The sequence below is a fragment of the Pipra filicauda genome, unplaced genomic scaffold, assembly GCF_003945595.2.
Source record: "Pipra filicauda isolate LSUMZ 115617 unplaced genomic scaffold, ASM394559v2 scaffold58_size5111680_pilon, whole genome shotgun sequence".
Taxonomy (NCBI): domain Eukaryota; kingdom Metazoa; phylum Chordata; class Aves; order Passeriformes; family Pipridae; genus Pipra; species Pipra filicauda.
Genome location: NW_024104742.1, coordinates 1048482 through 1069789, shown reverse-complemented (window position 1 = coordinate 1069789; position 21308 = coordinate 1048482). Strand labels below are relative to the sequence as shown.

The 21308-nt window shown below is 39.7% G+C and overlaps 1 protein-coding gene across 4 annotated transcripts in view; it reads left to right on the top strand.

Annotated features, from left to right (window-relative positions):
• KLHL13 (kelch like family member 13) overlaps positions 1-21308 on the top strand; it is a 78639-nt gene that overhangs the window by 5283 nt on the left and 52048 nt on the right. Inside the window, exons 2-3 of one of the 4 annotated variants that reach the window (XM_027746542.2) lie at positions 4853-4917; positions 12335-12393. In XM_027746542.2, the coding sequence (XP_027602343.1) occupies positions 12374-12393 (20 nt within the window). In that variant the 5' untranslated portion in view covers positions 4853-4917; positions 12335-12373. Of the gene's footprint in view, positions 1-3568; positions 3791-4852; positions 4941-12334; positions 12394-21308 lie in introns of those variants that run through there. The other 3 variants (XM_027746541.2, XM_027746539.2, XM_039387773.1) reach the window with 3 other exon arrangements.

Sequence of the window (21308 nt, the reverse complement as noted above, 5' to 3'; positions counted from 1 at the left end):
ATTGAAAATTAACTAGAAGATTCACACTTGGAGGGCAGAGTCTGATGCTGGAGGCTTTGGAGGCAGTTTGGTGCTGCAGGTACCTCATCAGAGGCACCTCTGGGTGGTCCTGCCTTGTCCCCCCTCTGCTGCAGCTCTGTTGGCAGAGCTAATGCTTGTGTGATTGCAGGGTGATTTCTTTCATGGTGCTTATCTCATGGGAAACTTACCCACTCAGTGCTGTAGTTATCAGTTTGCTAACTCACCCTGTGGCTACACCTTGCTCTCCCAGGTAGAAGCAGGAACGAAGGGAAAGCAGCACAGCTTCTTCCAGCACATGCTGGGGGTGAAGCATCTTTCACCTCAGCAAGGGCAGTCAGTGCTCCCACTTCAAACTAATCATGTTTCCAGATGCCGTTAAAGAGCTGTTCCTGGGACTGCTGTTTTCCAGCTAGTTTTCCATCTGTGAAGGAGCTGAATTATCATAATGCATAAATTTGTATTTTCAGGTAAATGTTTACATTAAAGTGTGCATTTTGCACTACATTAAGGTAGGGAGAAAACTTTTGTCTCTGCTCTGGAGAATTCAAACACGGTCCTGCGTCCTGCTCATGGGTGTTATCTGGCTCTTGAAGGGAGAGGGAGAAATGGGGTTGCTCTTCTGCCTTGTCAACTTCTGACTTGTCAGTGCCTGAGTCTCAAGCAGCCTCAGTGTTATGAAACACACGTGGTTCTGGGCAAATTTATGGCTGCCCACAGATTTTGAATAGAACAGAGGAAGTGAGTAGCACATCCGTTATTTAAAGAAAGCCATGAGTGGCACTAGAATCCTACAGACGCTGGAATGTATTCTGTGTGTGTATATATATATATATATATATTTTTTTTTTTTTAGAAGCTGATTCTCCACTACAGTGACAGAGTTGTAGGAAACTTGTGTTAATAGTTTATCCCTACCACTCCTGTCCCTGATCATAAACTCAGTAACTTTTTAAGTAGTAGCAACTGCAAGTTACAAAATACATGTGAGGTTGTATTGCTGACACTTATTAACAACTATATTTCATCGCCTGTTTACGTTGGAAGCTTTTAACAGGAGCAGAGTGTTACCAGTTTTGTTTTCTTTACTGTCGAATTTATAATATAGCAATGATTTTACAGCTAGAAATTTAATCTGGGCTGTTGTGTTTGCTGTTCTAAGCTTGTTTTTATACAGTGGAATTAAAGTTTTTCCATCAGGGTGTATGTCCTGTGAGAGATATAAACGAAAGAGTTTGCAAGCTTATACATTCGAACTGGAAATTAGGACAAAAGAATTGAAGGACAAATCTAGATAATTCAGCAATGTTGGATTTACTAGATTGCTTGAGCTGCCTTACACCTCTCCCTTGGGGCTGTGCAAATCCGACCTGTGTCTTGTGGTCGCTCACATTTGTCACGGGGGCGGAAGAACAAACATTCACTGTCACTGTTCTTCATTAGGCTTGGACAGTACCAAACACTGATATCTTTAGTGGCAAAAGGACCGGTGTGGGGAGTTTTGTGATCCGTATTTTAACCCCGAGTCTGAAAATCTTGTCCTTAATGTCCAGATGGGGAGTTTTTTTATTTAAAGGATAAGAGAAATGAGATGACCGTGTTATCACCTGTTTTGGAGTTGGTGGAACTGCCATTAACTCAGTCATTTTTCTCAGTGATGTTGGTGGTATCACTTGATACAAGAGAGCCTGGCCAGTATCTTTGCTAATCTTTTTTAGGAATGGTTTAGTAATTTATCTTAATGTAAATTTGAATGTTTGGAGAAGTTTGCAGTGAGGCTCTAAATGGACCGTGGTAGAACTCTCTGGCATCTCTTTTTAGCAAGAAGATAGGGACCCTCACATTTTCTGTTCCTACCACAATTCCTTATTTTTGTTTTTCTTAATATTCTAGCTTATGTGTATACCTGATTGTATTTAGGAGCCACAGTGATGCACCAAGACCTTGGTATGATAGTGCCTCACGTGTGCTGAACAAAAAGGCAGTTTCTGTTCCCAAACCATGCTATGCTACTGTAGACTTTCTTCCACTGTTTTTTTTTTTCTGCGGTTTGTGGGATGGGTACAACTGAATAAAAGAACTGTTAACATTGTTGGTAACGTCTTAGTAAGCATGTAGTCTAACTCTAGCCTGTGGTGGTAGCATTTTTCTCTTTCAAAACTTGTAGCCTTAAGGCAACTTGGTGGACTTTACCAGCATCTTCCTTCCTTCCTTTACCAGCCTTTCTTCAAGGGTAGAGGCTTGTGTGCAGTGTTATTGTAGGTGCTCACATGGCTGTACCTGCTCACGGAGCTCAGAGTTATGTGTCCTCTGAGAGCCTGGTGAAATTACTTCCCTGGAAAGGGCTGAGCAGATGTAAGCTAGACTTGCCCTCCTCTTAAAATTGATTTCTTGGGTGAAGATGAATGTGCCAGCAGCCCTAGTTTCTTTTGGGATGATGGCCGGGATTTCTTGTCTGCTGTTGGCTTTCTTTGCTGTTGGCTATTGTTCCCAGTTTGTAGAAGGAAAAAATATTTCAGTAAGGGGGTTGTAAACCTTACCTCTGTCAGCTCAGACATTTATATGAGCTCTTGTGCAGAATGCCAACCAAAATAAGCTGGAGTGGTTTAAACAGCCTAAATAATCACTCTTTGTATCGCTTGATCCTGAGTAAATAGGTTAGAAAGTACTTAAGAGCAGCTCAGCTGGAGCCTTCTGGCAGAGAGCAGGGACAAGCAGATGAAGGTGCTGAGCTCTTCCCTGGCACAGCTGTACCCAGAGGAGGAGATCCAAACCCAGGGTAGAGGTTCACAAGTTAATGGGCTGCTCTGCAGGTGGGAATGTGGCTTCTCCCTGCAAATAACCCTGTGATTACAGCTGAAGTAAGAAAGTCTCAATTCATCATCCTCTTAGGGAATGAGTGTATTTTCTGGTTAATCTATAGTGATCTCCTGGTGTGGAGTGAAAGAAGTGGTTAAATTTAGACATGTTTCATGGGGATGCAGGGGATGGCAGAGGTGCCAGGTGCTGTGGCACGTGGAGTGGTGCTGCTCTGCAGCACTGTCCTGTCTTCCCCACGTGCTCACAGAAGAGTCCATGTTGTGGTTGTAACCAGCTCCCAGTACTAGTTCAGACTGTTTATTCATTAGTAAAATTAATGGTAGGAGGGAGTTGGGCCAGAAAATGCGAATGTGCAAGATAAGAGGTTGCATGGCAACGCTTTACAGTCCCGAACAAGGAGTCAAGAATAAATAATGGTGGAAAAAGAAATGGGAGGAGGAAAAAATGAGTGGGTTGGAGGAAAAAATGCTATCTTTGTATCGGCTTTATTGTTTCGGTGCCATCCCAGATGTGTCTAACAAGTCTGACATTGTTTGAGATTTTCATTACTGAGGGCCTTTCACAAGGCCCTCCACTGTAAGGCTTGTGTGTGTCACTGGGGCAGCCTGACACGGCCTTGCCCAGACGCAGGTTATGCAAATGCTTTCAGGGGATGGTGGGAAGCCTGGATCCTACTCCCAGTTTTAGAGGACTTCTTGCCACCAGAAGCTACTTTCTAACTTGTCTTTTTGGCTTTCTTCACCAAAACAACCTGTGTAAGAGGCTTCCTGATAAATTGCGTGTGTCATTCCTGACACAGTAATGTTTTAATTCCGAAATATGGGGCTTTCTGATCACTGCCATGCATAGATATGCATATATAAAAAGTAAAATAATTTGACACATTTTAAGGAGGAGTATCAAAAGGAAGAAAACTTCATGAAATAAGACTACAATAGCTGCTCATCTTCAGGTAAACCCCTTGTTTTGGTTAAGAAGTTTGAATGTCTCATAGTGCTTCTGATCTTGGTTAACCTGTGCTTTCCTATGTGATTTTGTTGTTAGGATTGTTTTATTGTTTTAACTGGATGAATAACTTCAGATTGGCAAGGGCTTTTAATGGAAAAAATATTGTTTGTTCATTGAATTAGAGAAGTGACTGTCACTTATTGGTACTAACTGAATCTGAGAATATGAGTTGCCAAGTGTAATGTTTCAGTTTTTTTCTTTTCTGAGAGGAAATGCAGAGGAAACAAAAACTGGCAGCATCATTGCCAGTATTTCCTTACTCTGCTTTATGTTAGAATGAATTAAAACGACTGCCATTGCAAATGACTCCTTGTGGTTTGGGGTAACTGCTTGCTGTTTTCCTTTGCAATTGGACATGCTATCTTTTCAGCATTAAAAGGAAATGCATTGTCCCCTCCTAAATCTCTCTGTCCCATTGTTCATGGCTGGTAAGATGACTTTTCACTGTAACTTTGTGCTCTTTCAACTTCACTGTGACTGGTGCTCCCTTTGCAAGTCCAGCCAGAGCTTCCTGTTGGGGGGGAATTTATGAAAAGCATGCTTGGCTTAGGATCATGATGCAAGGTATTAATTCTGTATCTCCTGTGACTTGTATGCATTTAGTGATTTACATAAAATGGTGGCTGTACTTCTGAGAGGGTGACTGCCTGAGTAGCTTCAAAGCAAAAATTAGCTCTGACTTTTTTTCTTCTGCACTGTTATTGAAATTAGTTTTTATTTGGAGCTGTGATCTTGCAGAATTCTGTATGAAATACTCCATATATGTGGAAAAGAGCAGGATGCCACAGATATTTTAGTGAGTTACGGGAACTTTCTCTTCAGGCAAGAAGTGGGGCTATCCAATTTTCCGCTCATGCTGGAGATAGAGCTCAAAGAGCTTCAGAAGCCAATAGTTAACTCTGTTGGAGATGCTCTATCCTGCAGTTCTTTAAAATAACATCTACAGTGAATAATAGTGTGCAAACGTGTGTGACAATTTTTTTTCTCTTCCCAAACCTTGTTCTAGATGTCAAAATTTACCTGGACTACTTGGGAATGGCGAAACATAGCCCTGGGATCCTGCCATGAACAGTAAGAAAGTTGAGATGCTTTGTGTATGCAAATAATAATTTTCTTTTAATGACTAAATCCCAGTGAAACTGTTCCTGTTCAATTAACACAGCTTGGCAAGACATTGTGTAGCTCAGTGTGGAGGTGCTCCCAGCTTTTCATGCAGTAAAGAGGCAGTACAGTAGGTCAGAGGGGTGGATCGGTAGGGGAGCATTCTTTGGGAAGCAATAACGGGGAAGTCGCTGCAGTCGCTATGGCACTGGAAGTGGGAAGCTGCTGTGGGTGGTGCATTAGGAAATTACTGAGGTGGTATCTGAAGGATGCTTTCCTGTAATGTGTAATTATATTGTGAGACTCCATTGTTACCTTGTGTATAATTATATCGAGACTCCACTGTCATGGGATATCTTGAATGCAAATTAGATTGAAGTGTGATTAGACAAATTAGTGGAAGAAAAAAGGGAATTGTGAAATACTAAAGCCTGAATTCCAGATGCAGTTTGAGGGAGGGAGTCCCTAAAACACTGGCTGAGGGAAGCTGTGTCATTTCACTCTCACTGCTCTGGAATGGACTGCTGTTAGACAGGGAGCTTGGCTCATTAGGTCTTTGATCTGAGCTTTCGAGTCCGACTTTTGTTTGGTGTTTTTCTTATATGAAACTTAGTGTTTAATAGATGTTGATTTAACAGACAGCAGACAGCTTTAAAGATATTCTTGAGTGTTGATCAAAATATTCAGATATTTTTGTGTTGTTGGTAGCCTGAGACTTTCTAGTTTGAAGGATACATAAATATGTATGTACATGCTCTGTGTTCTTTAAATAGCCTTTTCCAGATGTTGCAGTAGGCATCCTTAAAGTGATGCATTGAAAATTATTCTGATTAATTTTCCCAGTACAAAATAGATGACTTATGAGAGACTGTGTGGGTGAGTAGCATGTTTGTAAAGCATCAACAGTGTCTGCTGAAAATTTACACTATTTGTCAGCCTTCACTGGCACAGAAATTAGAAGGCTTTTGTATTGTTACAAATAATGATTTGGATATAGTTGATTGGAAATGTACATCTCATGAAAACTCTTGTAGCTAAACTCTTCACAGCAGTTTAAATACTTAATATGCAAATATTCAAATGAAAAAATACTTCATTTTCTTTTTTAGAACTCTGACCATGTCATGTTTTAATTCTTCCATGGAAGTAGTATTTCTCCCAAGGCTTTCAAAAGCTGGTTTATATACTTGATGTTAGGCACTGCTAATATCTTGAAAATCTCAGAACTCTCCTTTGATGAAAATAATTGTTAAATTGTTGTAGATCAAATTACAGAGCCTTATGTCAGTTATTAGAACAGCTGACAAAGCCATTTAGTTCTTTGTACAAAGTAGTGATGTAGCGTGAGGAGATTCTGGTAAGACTGATTGCTTTTGTCTTTTTGAGAAGTTTGTCCAGCTTACTTGAAAAAGATAAATGTGTGTATTTGTAGATTATTAAATAGCGTTGAAATCTTATCAGAATGTAGCTAAAGCTTCAGTTTACTTTTTCTGATCATGGATTGACTGAGCTAACAATTTAAGCTGTGCTGCTGGAGGTAAAACATTCCTTCATTTTGAACTTTTTGTTCAATTTAGCAAATTCACTGTTCGAAAGGTAAGAGAAAGAACTTTGCTTTCCACAGATCTACTCTGACAAAACCTTGTCATTTCTTGTGAAGTTGAGAACAAATTATGTAATGTCAGAGAATAATCACTTATTAGGGATTATTAAGAAACAAATTTTAAGGGTGGAAATGATTCTCAGTACAAATTAGGACATCTAGAATGATCTTGGGCTTTTTGTTCCCTGCCAGTCATTTATCTAAAAGTTGTGTGGCTTCTTTTCTGGCTTTTCTTTTGAGGTGGTTACTGGAGCCAAAAAAGCTGGAGTGTTGCTGTACTGGTGTTCAAGATCTTTGTGTTTGGGAGGTACTTAATGCCCACTTGTAGGACAAGTAGCATCAGAAAACCAAATCTCATTTTGCTATTAAAGCTGTCATATTAGAAAACATCTACATGCTATTAACTAAAGGTAAATGACCAGCACGTAAATTGCATCTTATTCATGTCTCGTGTAATTTGTGTGGCTTCTGATAAGGCAGTGAGAGGTGTGAGCTGTGTTGTGCTCTGGATACATTTCTGACCTAGAGTTCAGTGGTAGTGTCTTTTTAAGATCTGCTCAAAATAACTGTAGAAAATAAAGGAAAAGTAATGCCTTTAAGTTGACCTGCAGCCTGGTGTTCCCTTAGCTTCCACCTTCACCCGTAACAGCACTCCAAAATGAGTAAGCTTGCTGATGGTGATTGGAGTTTGAAATCCTGCTGACTTAACTTGATCTAGGAGCATTTTTCCCAGGTCTTTATTTGCATATGTAGATTTTTCATCTCCCAAGGTTGTGGTTTAGGTGATGCCTGCAGGTAAAGGACATTTTTGATGAAAGTAACAGCAGGTGGGAAGGCTTGAAGTTTAGTGGAAAGTGATTCCAAAGTGGTTTGTCACATGGATACTTGAATGGTAGCAATAAGGAAATACAAGGATTCAGTTTCTCAGTGATGCCGGTGGTTCTGATATCACACACCTGATGGTGTGTGATATTGGAGAGGGCATCAAAAGGTTTTACAGCAGAAAATGAGAAAGTGGGCTTTAACATTTTAGGCTTTTTTGCTTTTATTGTTAGATAGTGTATGCTGGCTATCCAGGAGTCACTTCTGAAGAGTGGAAGATTTCAGTCTGCTGAAGTGTACATTGTTTTACTAGGAAGCTTCATGGGATTTTACCTCCTATTTTATCACTTCTTTTCAGTCTGATGTGAACTGGCCTTTTCACTAACTCTTCTAGAGCAGTAGTTAGTTGATGCCTCTAGATCTGTAGCATACACTCCCCAGAATGGAGCTGCTGGCAAATGGAAGCAATCCATTTAGGCTCAGAGTCATAACTTTGTACTTTCAGCGCTTTTGTGAGATAATGATTTAAAACCTTCCTCCAGTCATAACCACAGAGGCAGAAGCCCACATTGCCTTTAGTGGAGGAGTGGCATGGAAAGATACTTTATCATCTGGACACAGACAAACAGGAATATGGGTGTTGCCATTGCTAGAGACCTGCTCTGGATTGTGGCTGGAGGAGTGGCAGTAAGAGGACAACAGCAGCTGCCACTGCCAAACCATCTGGGTGCTGTACACAGCTCTGAATGATGCTTGGAGTTGCAGCTGGGGATGATGAGATGGTGCAGATGTTTGAGCCAAGGGCAGAAGAGACTGTCTGTGCTGCTGTCCAAGGAACAGAGCTGATGTGAGCCCAGGAGAGTTACTCACCTGTCAGGTCTTTGTGGCTCTGGCAGGGAGCTGGCTTGTCTTGCTTGTGCTTTCTGGTGTTTTGGGACACTGGTCCCTGCTGGATCCTTGTCCCGTCCTTGTGCTGACAGCTGACATCTTAAACTCACTGTCCCTATGGTGTGTCATCTGCAGCCTTGTCCCCGCCCTCCTTTGGTCCCTGGCTGGGATCACTGTGTGTGGAGATGGTGTTTTTAAGGCTCAACCTAAATGGGAGAGAAGTCCATTCATTCCTTGGGGTTGGATTATGCTATACTGTAACTGCTGAAGCTCCTAGTGTTGAGAGCATAATATAGGGGCATCCAGTCTAGGATTGTTAGGTTTAGCACAGCTATCCAATGTAGCATTTTCCTCTTGCCTATGGTACCCTTTTAAACTGCAGGTGTTTTACTTGGGTGTGATTTATACACGGTGTATTAATGGCTCAGTCTGCTTCAGGGAATTGTTTTCTCTTGCTGTGTGAGTGAAATACTATACCAAGAAGCTTGGGTTTTTATACATAATATTCCTGAAGACTTCTAAGGTTGTATGAGCATGCTGAGCTTTTGTTTTGTGTTCCTAAAACAGGTTGAATAAAACTTTTATCAAACATTTTTAATTACATTAGCAAAGACCATTCTATAGTTGCAGTTAATGAGCGCTGCTTTTTGTGTGTAAAACTTTACTTCATACAATTACTAAATTTCTATTAGGATAAGATCTGTTCTGCTACCTAGAGTATAACTTTGACAGTTTGTTGGCTTCCTTTGTGACACTGAGTTTTTCAAAATGCAGTACCTTGGCTGCCTGAAGTAAATTGTAGCTTAAGTTGTATTTTGTGTAGTCTATAATATGGGGTTTCTTTTGTGTCTGGACTTGATTTTTATGAAAATGTTTAAGTACTTATATACTTCTAGCTTGTGGGTGGAATTAGTCATGATTCTACTTGTTAATTATTGATTATCAGGTGATATTTGATATAGGTTAATGCTGCTCTTGGGTAATGCAACTCTGATGCCTGTTATAAAAACTGGGAGGCTGTGCTGACCTCCAGAAACGTGTACAAAGTTCACACTGAAAACTGCCTGCATCAGGCTAGTCTACATCCGACTTTTAATAATAATGCTTTTTTAGGCACATACTTCTCAGTATTTAGAGGGAGACTTTCTTATTGTTACATATTTAGAGCTTAAAGCAGTTCTTTAAGGGTATAGTTTGTCAGAATTGAGCAACTGCTGCTGAAAGGGTCAGTGCTGCTCTCCTCTGCCCTTTGCCGAGGACAGTGGGATCTCCTTGCTCCTCTGATGGGAGGTAGTGCTGGCTGTGCTGGGCTCTGCTTTCCCTCTGACAGCTGTTTGCTCTTGGATTGTGCAGCTGGATGGTTTGTGGGGTTCAGCACAAGGTAGGCATGTGATAGGTAACATGGGACTGTGTCCTTCATTGGTGTTCCCGGGCTAGAATTCAGCCTCTTGCTCCCTGTGGATTTGGTGACCAGTCTGTTTTTCAGCAGTTGTGTTTTGTTATGTTTTTGATTCACGTTGACTGCTGTGCTGGAGGAAGGATGGTGTCACTATGGTAGGTCAGGCTCAATCCCAGCATCTGCCAACTTTGTGATTTCTGAGCACCATGTGGAAACTACTTCCCTGCTGTAGGAATGACGTGTTTGCTGAGGTCTGACGAGTGTTCCTCATGTTCCCTGTATGCTCATGTTAACCCCAGAGGATGTGTGGACTTGTTCATTTAATGTCTTCCTAGACTGTGCCCTGAATGCTTTATTCTGCACTCTTTGGCATGTCTTGTCACTAATTTGCTGTTGTTTCTGAAGAGCTGACTGCAACTGATACAAGTAACCTACATTAGCTGTGTGCGCTATCAACCCTGAATAATCTGGAACTTTCTGACAGAGGAAACATAGACATAAAAATAAAACCTTTCCACAGGGTATGGAACTCCACTATGTGAGTTGTGTTCAGTGGCATATGACCAATGGATGTAGTGTTTTTACTTATTTTGTGAAGTTGGAATTAGAAGTAATTTAATGCTGAACAATTTTACATGGGTTTTAACCACACCCCATTTAAATTGTCTTCCTGAATTCAGACTGAAGATCGTTAAAACAAATGTAATGGTTTATATAGGAAATGAATCATTATTCAAAAATATATATAATTCTTTTTGAATTTCCAAAAGAATGATGGCAAAATGTAGCAGCAGCAGCAAACCAGAGATCTGAGGAACTTGCACAGCAGTGTGAAATTCAGCCCCCAGCTCCTGGCAGGGGGATGCAAGTTCCTGCTGGTGATCAGATTTGTCCTGTCTGTGGCCATAGTGAGCAGCTGTAGGGTTTAAGTGGAGGTGTGAATTTCTCATATTTCTATGCTGGGAATGTAGAATCAGTGGTGAGGATGATAGAAGCTCTATTGATAAAGGTGAAAGTTAACTAAAACTTTTCTAAGTATCAAAAATTCTATTTTAACATGGAATTTTTTTTGATCCTTTTATACTGTTGTGTAATGTATTGGTCTCATTAGAGAAGCCTTTGCAATGCCCACAGGATGGTAAATTAAGGACTGAGACTGCAGTATCCATCCTAACTGCTTTAACCACACTGCACATCCCGTAGGGCTTCACAAATCACTGAGTGATGGTAGGAAAGCGATTCATGTGTATATGGTACTTTTTAAACATGTCAGTTTTATGATGGAGGACAGATAAAACATGTTATATTTACTCAGCAGACTTCTTTAACAGAGGAAAATCTGAAGTTTATTTGAAATGAGGATGTCCTGAGGTGCAGCAATGCCAGGAGTTAAGAACCACCTTATTCTACCAGCTGCTGTAGCATCAGTGGGAGGAGTGGGCAAGTTAGATGCTGCTAAACAATTCTGTTTGATGCTGTCTCAGTTGTGGCATGTTTAAAGTATTGCAAGGCAAATATTGAATTTATAATTTATGCTTACAAATTCCATGTGTGATTTCTTTCCACTAAATGTCTAAATTTGCCTTAGCAAAATAAGATTTTAGACAGGCTCTTAAATTAGGAGTGCTTGTGTCTTATTCTCTGAAGTCAGAATTTTATTGTTCATGGTACAAAAGCAACTGGAGGGGAGAGGATGATTTGCGGAAGCTTCTCTTTTCTGTTATATATAAAATGACCTGTTATTTCAAAACTGTTACATTGATTTACTCTTTTGTGACTGCATCTAAAAATACAAGCTTTCTTTTGTATATTAAAGGTACTGACTAAGAAATAGGAATTTCTGCTTTGGTCTGTGAATTAATAGCAAATTGCTTTAAAGAAATATCCAATTCATACAGCTACTAAATTTTGATCATTCACTTATGTTTATAAATGTAAAATATAAGACCAAAAATCTGAAGTGTGGCTCTTTTCAAGGGTCTTGCATACTTTATATTTTTCAATGCTCGCTGACAAATAGTGTCAGCAAATGGAAATGCTACAACTTCTTCACTGCCCTTTCAAGTGGAAGTAGAAGTTCACGAACCAGAATATAGTCTATAGTCTTTCATTTTAGTTAAAGACTGTAAGATATACTCTTGAGACAGAAAAAAATAAACAAGGAGTTTATCAACTTTATTAGATCTTAAAAATGGAACTCATTAAGATTTTGGCCTCTTCCATGCAAATTAATGTCATTATATCTTGCACATAAATAGTTTGAGCTATTTTTCTCCCTCTTAAAAGGTGGCTTTAATGAGTCACAGCTTCCATTTTAGTAAATTGTTCATGGGATAGGCAGGCTCAGGAACAACTGGGTTAAACCAAGAGATTATTTGAAAAATCTAGGGCATGTGCTCTGTTCACTTGATTAGTTTTCATAATTCATCCTTGTTTCCACAGCAAAGAGCAGCATAAGGCATGTAAACAAGAAGCAGTTTTCTTGCTTTTGTGCTGCTTTATCTCTGTATTTTTACCAGAGACAGTTAGTGAAATTTGGAAAAAGATATATTGTGTGTGAATGTTTGGAACAAATCTTGGTTTGTTTTGTGAAAACCCATGGGATCTGAGAGGCAGGTGCTATTTGGGGATGTCTGTCTGTGACTCTGCTTCAGTTCTTTTCTGTTTGACTACAGGTGCATGAAGAACAGAGGAGGTATTTCCGCTTATCAGAGATGATGTGGAGAGACACTTTGTGAGTAACTGACATGTGTTTTCTAAAAAGCCCAAAATGCTAATGTGGAAATTAAATTTTTTTTTTTTTTTTAATTCTGTAACTTAGAATAAGTGTGCTATTTATCTAACAGTTTCATTGGGGTCTGGAAAGCTGTGAATAGGGAGCCCTTCATGGAACCCATAGACAAAGCTGATTGTGGAAATGAGGAGCTGGAAGACTGAGCAATAGAATATTTTTTTCATGAATGATTAACCATGATGTCCACCTTGTCTGTAGTGATCAGTCTACCAAAGACTTCTACTGTTGACTGCTCAAAGTGTTCTAGATAGCAGTAAAACCCTCGATATTGTGTATATGGGGAACCTTCAGTAGTGTTAACTTGGTTTGGAACTTATGGAAGCTTACTGTACATGTCAGGTTATTAACACTGTATTGTCCTTGTCCAATTTTGACTGCAAGTCTGATATATTTGCCATAAAGATGATGGGAATAGTAGCAGTGAATAGAAGCTTTCCTGAAAGTTTTCAGTTCTTGTGTGCTGGAACACAACAATATTCTGGGATCATAAATGTAAACTACACTCCTAAAATGTTACAGGAAAGGAAGAACTTCTATGATGGAATATAACTGTACCTAAATAAGTACATAAAGGATTTGCTTTTGTGGAAACAAGGTCATTTTTAGAGATCACAATTAGGTAATGCAATGTCTTACTTTTCAAATTGATTCCATAAATATGCTGTGTTTCTAGTGCTGTAGGCTTGTCAGTCAGCTCATTCCTTTGGGGTAATTAATCCCAGTGTTTCCTTTTTTTTTTCCAGATTTCCAGTAACAGCTGTGAATTAAAGCAGCATGTTATTTTACAATTTTCCATTACAGTCTTTGTGCCTTTTTTTTTTTTTTTTTTTTTGCTGTTGTTGTTTATGTAAGTAAAATAGGAGTTATGTGGTCTTGAGTGCTTTCTTTTGAACCATAAGCTTTGATATTCTGGAGCTACTGCTTTGTTCTAATGATAATTGTTTTAGGAGAATGGTGCCTTTGTGGACAACTTCAGTGCTTTTCTTGTCACAGAAGAGCTCAAGTTAGAAGAACTGCTCTTACCTCAGGCACCTTGATTTCTGAGTTTTTCTACATTTGTAGCATTAAAGCTACACAATGATTTTTTTTTTCTTAAATTAAAAAAAAATCCTTTTATTATAATAGACTAGTACTTGCTTAAACTTTTAGTTGGGAAACAGTTTGGGTTTTTACCTGGGATTTGCCTTTTTTGTAGCCTTTATCTAAGAAAAAGATTTTTAAATTATTTTTAGGCTTTCCTCATCCTGGAGCCTTTTGCAAATTTTCTTAGATATGGTTTTTTGATTAGTTTAGGAACTACTTTAAAAAAAATTGTCATTAATGCTTAATTTCCTCATTCTTGTTCAGTGTCTGCCTGATTTGAAAGTCTGTGTTGCTTTCAGTCAAGAGAAAATCTGCTTCAAGATAATGTTGGCTTGTAGTCATCTTTCCCTTGGCTTCTTTCAGGCCCTGCTTGCCAGTTCAGGGAGGCTGCGTGAGGATTTCTTTCTAACAGTCTCCTGGCCAGCTGCTGGATTCTTTATGAAGCAGCAGGAGAAATCCTTGTGCTGATCCAGCTGACTTACCCAGGAGATAGTGTTGATTTGATTTACTCTATGATGTTGAGATGACTTTTTTTGTGGATAAAGTCCATGAAGACTTTGCTGCAGTTGGCTGAGTAGCAACAATAATATGGAATATTATTTATTTCATTATTTTTTAAATAAGATATCTATATATAATTATCAGCTTAATAAAATGGAAATTGATTTTTTTGTTTGTTTGCTTTAAACAAGAAGTATAGTTCAGGTGTAAATGTTCCAAATATCAATCTACATACTGTGAAATATTCTCGTAGTGATACCACAGTTACTGGTAATACATGCATTTTTCTTTGAGCTTATTTACAGCTGTTGACTATATTTTAGTGTGGTAATTTTCAGAAAAGGCTCTGTGTAAAATAGCCAGCAGTTATTTTGTGGGGTTAGCATGAATTTGTGCAGATGGTTGCTGTTAAGGACCTTTTTGTTGTGTAGCAGTCAGCTTTTTCAGTCTTCAGCATATGGCTGGGTCAGGTTGTGCTCTGATGCTTAAGAGAGCGGATAAGGCTCTCAGCCAATGACACCCACTGTGGACACTGTTTTGGGATTTGCCTACATTAATACTCCTCTCTGTCAGCATTAGTAGCTGCAATAACAGGTAGTTATCTATCTGGCCAGTTCCATGAGTTCTTATGGGATTATTGCAAGGGTGAATGTGTGGAAGATGTAATGGAAGAAGTTGTGAATAGAATAAAGTTTAGTCCTTGTTGGAGGGCAGATGTGCAGAAACTGTTTCCTTTTCCCAGTTCTACTTGATCATAACCTTGACTTTAACCTCTGTGCTGTAGTATCTTTCTTTTTGAGGGGTATTTATAAAGTTTGTGGGCTGTATGAAGGAAATTGCTATTTGCCTGTTGCTGTTCTTTTTGTGGTTATTACTATGCACTTCATGTGTAGTATTTCTGGTGAAAAATGGAAAACCATTTTGCCTTTTGAATGCTCAAGCAGTGAGCTTTAAAGGGCTTGAAATATACACTGTAGCTTAGTCTATTAAGTTAAAAAGTAGCTTTGCTAATAAAGAGCAGTTGTGCAAGAAAAGCCTTTTCATTTTCATGGAGTATTGACTTCTACATTCATAAAATTCATAAAATATTAATTCCTAAGTATACTGGATAATATTTAACTTAAAATTCAACCAAAGCAGAGAGATGCACACCCGTTCCCAATGCTGGGGTTTTTTTTCCAGACGGGCTGAATGAGGGTGCCTTGTTGTACTTGACATCTGCCCATGTCTGAGTAAGTCTGATTTGTACAATAGTAATAGGTACTTGAGCTCTGCCCTTGGTAGTCAGTAGATTAGGGGTGTATGTGACAAGTTGGACACTGAAGGGACGTGCTGTATCTAAGCTCTTCAGTTTCCTCATGAATGGATGAATATGTTCCGTTGGCCTTCCCTGGTCTCAGTAACCACATAAAGCTTTATGCTCTTAAAATAACTGACAGCAGCTGGTTTTTTATCAGGATTTTTTTTCTCTTAATAGTGATGAGAAAGTGGGATCCAAATGTCCGAGTCCTGTTGTCTTTGTGAAACAATACTGGTTTTTCTTGTATTGGCTGGTTTGGTTCTGTGTGCCTTTTTTCTTACATGGAATGCTTATATAATCAACCTTGTGTCAGCAGAGTCTATTTTGCCACTGTGGATTTATTAAGTATAGGTGGTGATGAATGAGCTTTAATATGCTGAAGTTGTAGCCACAGGTGACTTATATTGGAGAAAGGCTTTATGAGGGATGGAAAATGCAGGTGAAATGCAAGTCCTTCACAGAACACTGAAGAGATGGTAAATCTATAAGGACACAAACATTTTAAGAACAATTCCGCATCAAATTGATTAGATGCTTTAGTGCCAACTAATAAGCTTCATGATATTTTGATTCATCTCACCATAGATACGTGAGTTTACGTTTGGTTCATTAAAATGCAAATTCAGACATGAAACAGTTGATCATCTGACTTAAAATTCAGAAGAATATTTTATTTAAAACAATGTTTTGGTGCACACACCTCAGCATAGTAAAAATTTTGCTTTTTGCCACTTTATGTTCAGTGCAGTGGGTTAAGGCTGTCCTTGTGCAGTGTCCTGACCTGGGATCATGATCACCTGCATGTGGAAATGGGTGCATTTTGGGTCCCTGCCCCATTTGAGGAAAGATGTGATGCTGTCCAACAAGGTAGTTTTTTCATCCTTGGAAATATTTAGGTAAAAGTTGGCTTTGGCAGTAAAATAAGGCCGTTGAAGAATAGAAGGGAAGGGGGCAAGGGAGGACTCTTCTGCCAGCTGTAAGGCACGGGAGGTGCATGGGACTCACTAGCCTGCTTCTTTGCACCCTAAAGCCTGGAGAGTCACGTCAGTGGGATTGACTGCAGGTGAAGTGTTGCTGGGGGAGAGCTCTCTGTCCCTGCTCTGGGTGAGGCTGTTGGCTACAAACTGCACCAGGCAGACTGAGCTGTATAGACACAAGGTAGAGGTTGGAGGCAGTGTCATCTTCAAGGTCATTGGTATGAACAGAGAGGCTCATTTGGAACAGATCAACTTTAGAAATAATGTACAAAGAGAGGAGGGACTTCTGATGGCTTGTGGCAGACACAAAGGAGTGGATTAGAGCTTCAGTAAGAGTGTGCTCCAGCTGTGTATTGTCCTACATCTCCCTTAACGAGTGTATTCCCATACAGGTCTGGTTTTAAACTTTAGTTACATAAATCTTTATGTGAAATGACACTCCAGTTGCTTTGAAATTTAACAATGACTCTGGTATTGTCAGACTTGTCACTCTTGCAGTTCAATTTAGGAAGCCCATAACTGCCAGAAGACGGATTGACTTGAGAGTCAAGATCTGTTAGGGCACAGATGCTGGTGTGGTTAGGCAATGAAATAATCCCATTTTAGCTTGGGAACACAAAAACACAATTGTGTTCCTGCAAATGTTATGCAGAGGTTGAAGTTGCTGAATGGTTTTGAGATTACAAGTTTGATTGCATTAAGACTGTATAAAGGTTTTTCTTTCTACATGTAACAGCAAAAGAGGTTTATATTGCTGCTGTACAATGTCTTACTGAAGGTTGCAGTGGCTATGTAGTGAAGCTGTTGGTATTCTGGTTCGGTACAGGCGTCATTCTGGGCCCTTTTAGGGATGTTTTAGGATGATGAGAGCAAAGCCATAGATCTTTTGGAGCTTTATGTTCTGCATATTGGTAATGTGTCCATGGCCAGGTTGCATCCTGCGTGTTAGAATGTATTTTTCACAAGCCAGATGTTTACATTGCCTTAATAGTACTCTGTGTGCTGTACAAGCTAGCTTTGCAGTAGAATGGTTTACATAAAACAAGAATTACACTGATTTAAAATATGGTTTTGTATCATGGAGTTCAGTGTAGTGGATCCTGTTCTGTTAAAGTCTCACTTCCTTTTTAGTGTATGTGGCTTACCTGAAATTGCCCTGCTTGTAAATGGCATTTCAGGAAGTCTGAACTGATGCAGCATGTGCCTACAGCTGAATTTTGATGACCTCCTATGTGCACTATGAAGTGTGTTGGTTTTTTATTAACACAACTGCCTTAAAATTTTGTCTGTGGACTGGTTTTGCACAACTTATGTTTTTAACAAGGTGCCAAACTGAATATTTGGTGCTGATTTTTTTTTTTTTTTTTTTTTTTTTTGGTAATAAGGAACAGTGTTGTAGTCTTCTCAATTGAAGAGAAAAAATCCATGGAGAATATTTTTTTTAAATGTTGTCTGATGCCCTCTTTAATCCTTGCTCCTAAGCAGCCCTGACTTAACAGATGTTGCATGTGGGTGTTTGCAGCTGGTTTGAATAGCCTCTGGTGGAAAGGCCTGAGTCTCTGCTGTTCCTGTGCTTGCAGAGTGTTCTGCAATCACCTTGCACCTCTTGCCATGGTTAGTTTTGGTGGCTTTTCATCAGAGATAACCAACTTTTTGTGCTGGGATTGCAAATGGCAAAGTGTTACTGCAGCTCACTTGCACTGGTAATGTTTAACCTGTGCTGTGCCAGCCTTGAGCTCCTAGTTCCTGCTGTAAGAGCTCATGGATAGTCTGGGGATCTCTGGAAAATCGAACTGAGTGCCTAAAAAACCATAGTTGCCATATATCATCACTCTGACTGCCAAGTGCCAGGACCATTGCTGACTTGGTGTTTTTTTGGAGAAATTATCGCTGCTTCTTTTTAAGGCAGTTTTGCGCGTAAGGGGTCACGTGGAAGTCAACACAGAGGTGCTTGTTGGATGGCTTGCCAAAGGTTGATCTGATTGAAGGGAACAAATGGTGCAAAAACAGCAAAGCTGAAGCCTGAAGGGCATTAGAAAGCAGCTTTTCATGCTTGATGGGGTGAGAAAAGCGGGAGTACTGGATGGATGCGCTGTAGTAGTTAATGTGGCTGGAGGGACACTGCAGGAGGACATTTCAGTAGTTTCAAAGGTTATGAAATGTGGGGCTTGTCTGAAGCCAGAATAATTTAATTTTGTGAAAGATGGGTTTTACCTGAGTAGATAACGAGGGAGAAAAGCTTCCATTTTGAAGATGTTGTGGAAATAGTTCTGGAAAAATGTGTTGCCTATTTGCCAGTAACTCTTTATACAGGCAGCATACACTTTGTGGAAGATGGCTTTTTCCCAATTTATCCTAATTGATGACATAAATTGATAAAAGCCATTTAGCAGTGTAACTGCTTTTTTCTGAGGCTCTTGCTGGTCTGAACGTGTAAGTTTTTTTGAGAAACAGCACCCTTCGTGTTTCCTATGTCTTTTCTCTCTTGCCAAGTGAAAAGATCCTGCAAACAAAACACTCTTTCTTTGCTCCCCCCAGCCGGCAAACAAATTACCAGTCAGGCAAAACTGCACGTCCCTAATGATGTACTGCTGCAGGCAAGATGAAAAGCATAAATGTAGATCTGTCCAAAACTCTATGTAGTATGTGGGTAGAAAAGAAGAAATGAAAAGATTATGTTGATATAAATATCGTCGCATTCACCCAAGGCTTTATAATATTAGAATGTCTCAGGACCTAGTTAAACTTTTGAATTTCATTTTAATTCTTGATGCTTTGTTGTCAAAGAGAACAACTAGTAAAGGTCAGTGTTGTGTTTGTTTTGGTTTGGGTTTTTTTGTAATACAGAATATTTTGATTATCTGGAATGTTTTGTGGTGACAAAAGTGACAATATTGATTTTCATTGGAAAGTAATTCATTTTAACACATTTTCAAGAGAGATTTTTGTTGAAAAAGAATAAAAGTGTATCCTTGTGTAAGGAGCAACTCCCATCTTCTCTACAACTACATTTTAGAAATTGGAAACTTGTGAGTAGATCCTTCTGAACCTTTTCTTCTACAAAGAGTAATTAGGTAAGAGAACAATTCAGTTTTCTCACTTCATTTACTGTTTGTGTTTCAAGTTAGACCCAGTTCTGCTCTCATTGCTGTTCAGTCTTTTAACAGATAAGCAGCAGAGCTTTGGTGCACTGAGGCTTTGGGTCTTGCAGTGAAATGAAACACTATTATTATATTTCCTTCTAGACAGAGGATAAATCGGCTCCCGTGGGCTGCAGGGGCACAGCTCCCTCCCCATGGGCTGCACCACGGGCTGCAGGGGCATCTCTGCTCCGGTGCCTGGAGCACCTCCTGCCCCTCCTTCTGCACTGACCTTGGTGTCTGTGGAGTTGTTTCTCTGACATATTCTCACTTCTCACTTTGGCTGCAAGTTTCTTCTCCCCCTCCTCTGCCCCCCATCCCTTCTTAAATACATTATCCCAGAGGTGCTGCTGCTGTTGCTGATGGGCTTGGTGTTGGCCAGCAGTGAGTCCATCTTGGAGCCAGTTGGCATTGGCTCCACTGGACATGGAAGAAGCCCCCCTGCTACCAAAATCTTGCCATGCAAACCCAATACAAGAAGCTAATTAGAAATTAGCATCCTGGTTTAGCTCCTGCCTTTGCAAGCCGAAGGAAGACTAATTGAAGTTTATGGTAGCCAAGGGAGTAGCAGCAACAGGCAACACAGCTGAGCAGTAGGGAGGAAATTAATGCAGAAAGAGTTTGTGTACACGAGCTGTGGGGAAAATTGGGATAAAAGCTTTTCGTTGAAATTGGCACTTCTTATTATGTCACATTTTTTGTTCTTTTTTGACTTCAGACTCTTGAGTTGATGGGATTTATTCTTGAGTCGATTTTCTTTCTGCCACTGTTAATAGCGTTGACATATTTCTGTAAAAACCTCCAGAGTCAGTTGGGAGATGGACAGCATGCAGATCCTCTGGTGCTGGAACACGTTTTAGAATGTGTCTTGTCTGCTTTGTGGCTTTCTGTGGTTTAGTTTTTACTTTAAACTACGAGATTCATTTTCTGACAGAAAACAGAAGGTAGACTCCACAGATCTTCAGCAGTCATTTAAAGCAGCTTCCTTTGTCCTGCCCTGCTGAGCACAGTTCAGTGTGGCCACTGTCATCTAAAATTATGTTTTACCTCCTTTGGTGAGCAGTGGAGTTACTAACCCAGGTGGCACTGGATCATTCTGTGCTCAGAGGGGAGGTGGCAGCAGTGCTGCATGACAGGTGTGTTGCAGGTGCCTGAATTCCTGCAGAGATCTAAGTGGGGTTTTTTCCGGTTGGCAGCCTGGAACCTTTTGTTTTTTTCCCCGTCTGGAAAACTGAGAAAACCTGGACAAGCTAATGAAGAAGAGACTTAAGAAATGAAAGGACGCAGTTAGTGAGCTAATTTGTTCCTCACGTAATGGACTATGTGATTTTTAAAATCAAGCACAAAGAACACTCAGGCTTAGTCTTTAACAGTTCTCTAATCCCAGATTGCTGTGTGTTTTTCTGCTTTAGTTGATCCAGCTGCCATTGCATCTCCTTTTAGGTATCCAAAGGCCAATTTTAGAACAAGGAGGTAATAACAGTTGCTTATCTTCTGATACAGCTGAAAAGGGATTTGTGTCCTAAAATATACTGAAATTAGCAGTTCTGTCTCAATTTTACTTTGCCTGCTATTTAGTATTTTTGGGCTTACTCTTTTTTTAGAAAGAGAAAAAACAGATTTAAGACTAGAGTTGATTACCTTAACCTAGAAGAAATTTCAGCAACCTTATTTCAGTGTCTTCCTTTTTTGAAATAAAGTTCTCATTTAAAACAATCCTTTGTAAAGGATTGCTAGCAGTGATAGTTTTGATTTGATGTTTGTCTGAGAAAGTGCCCGGGATCAATCATGTGCTTTTCTTCACTGCTATATGAAACATAGGAGCCTGGCTATGAGTGTTTCAGTATGTTGGTA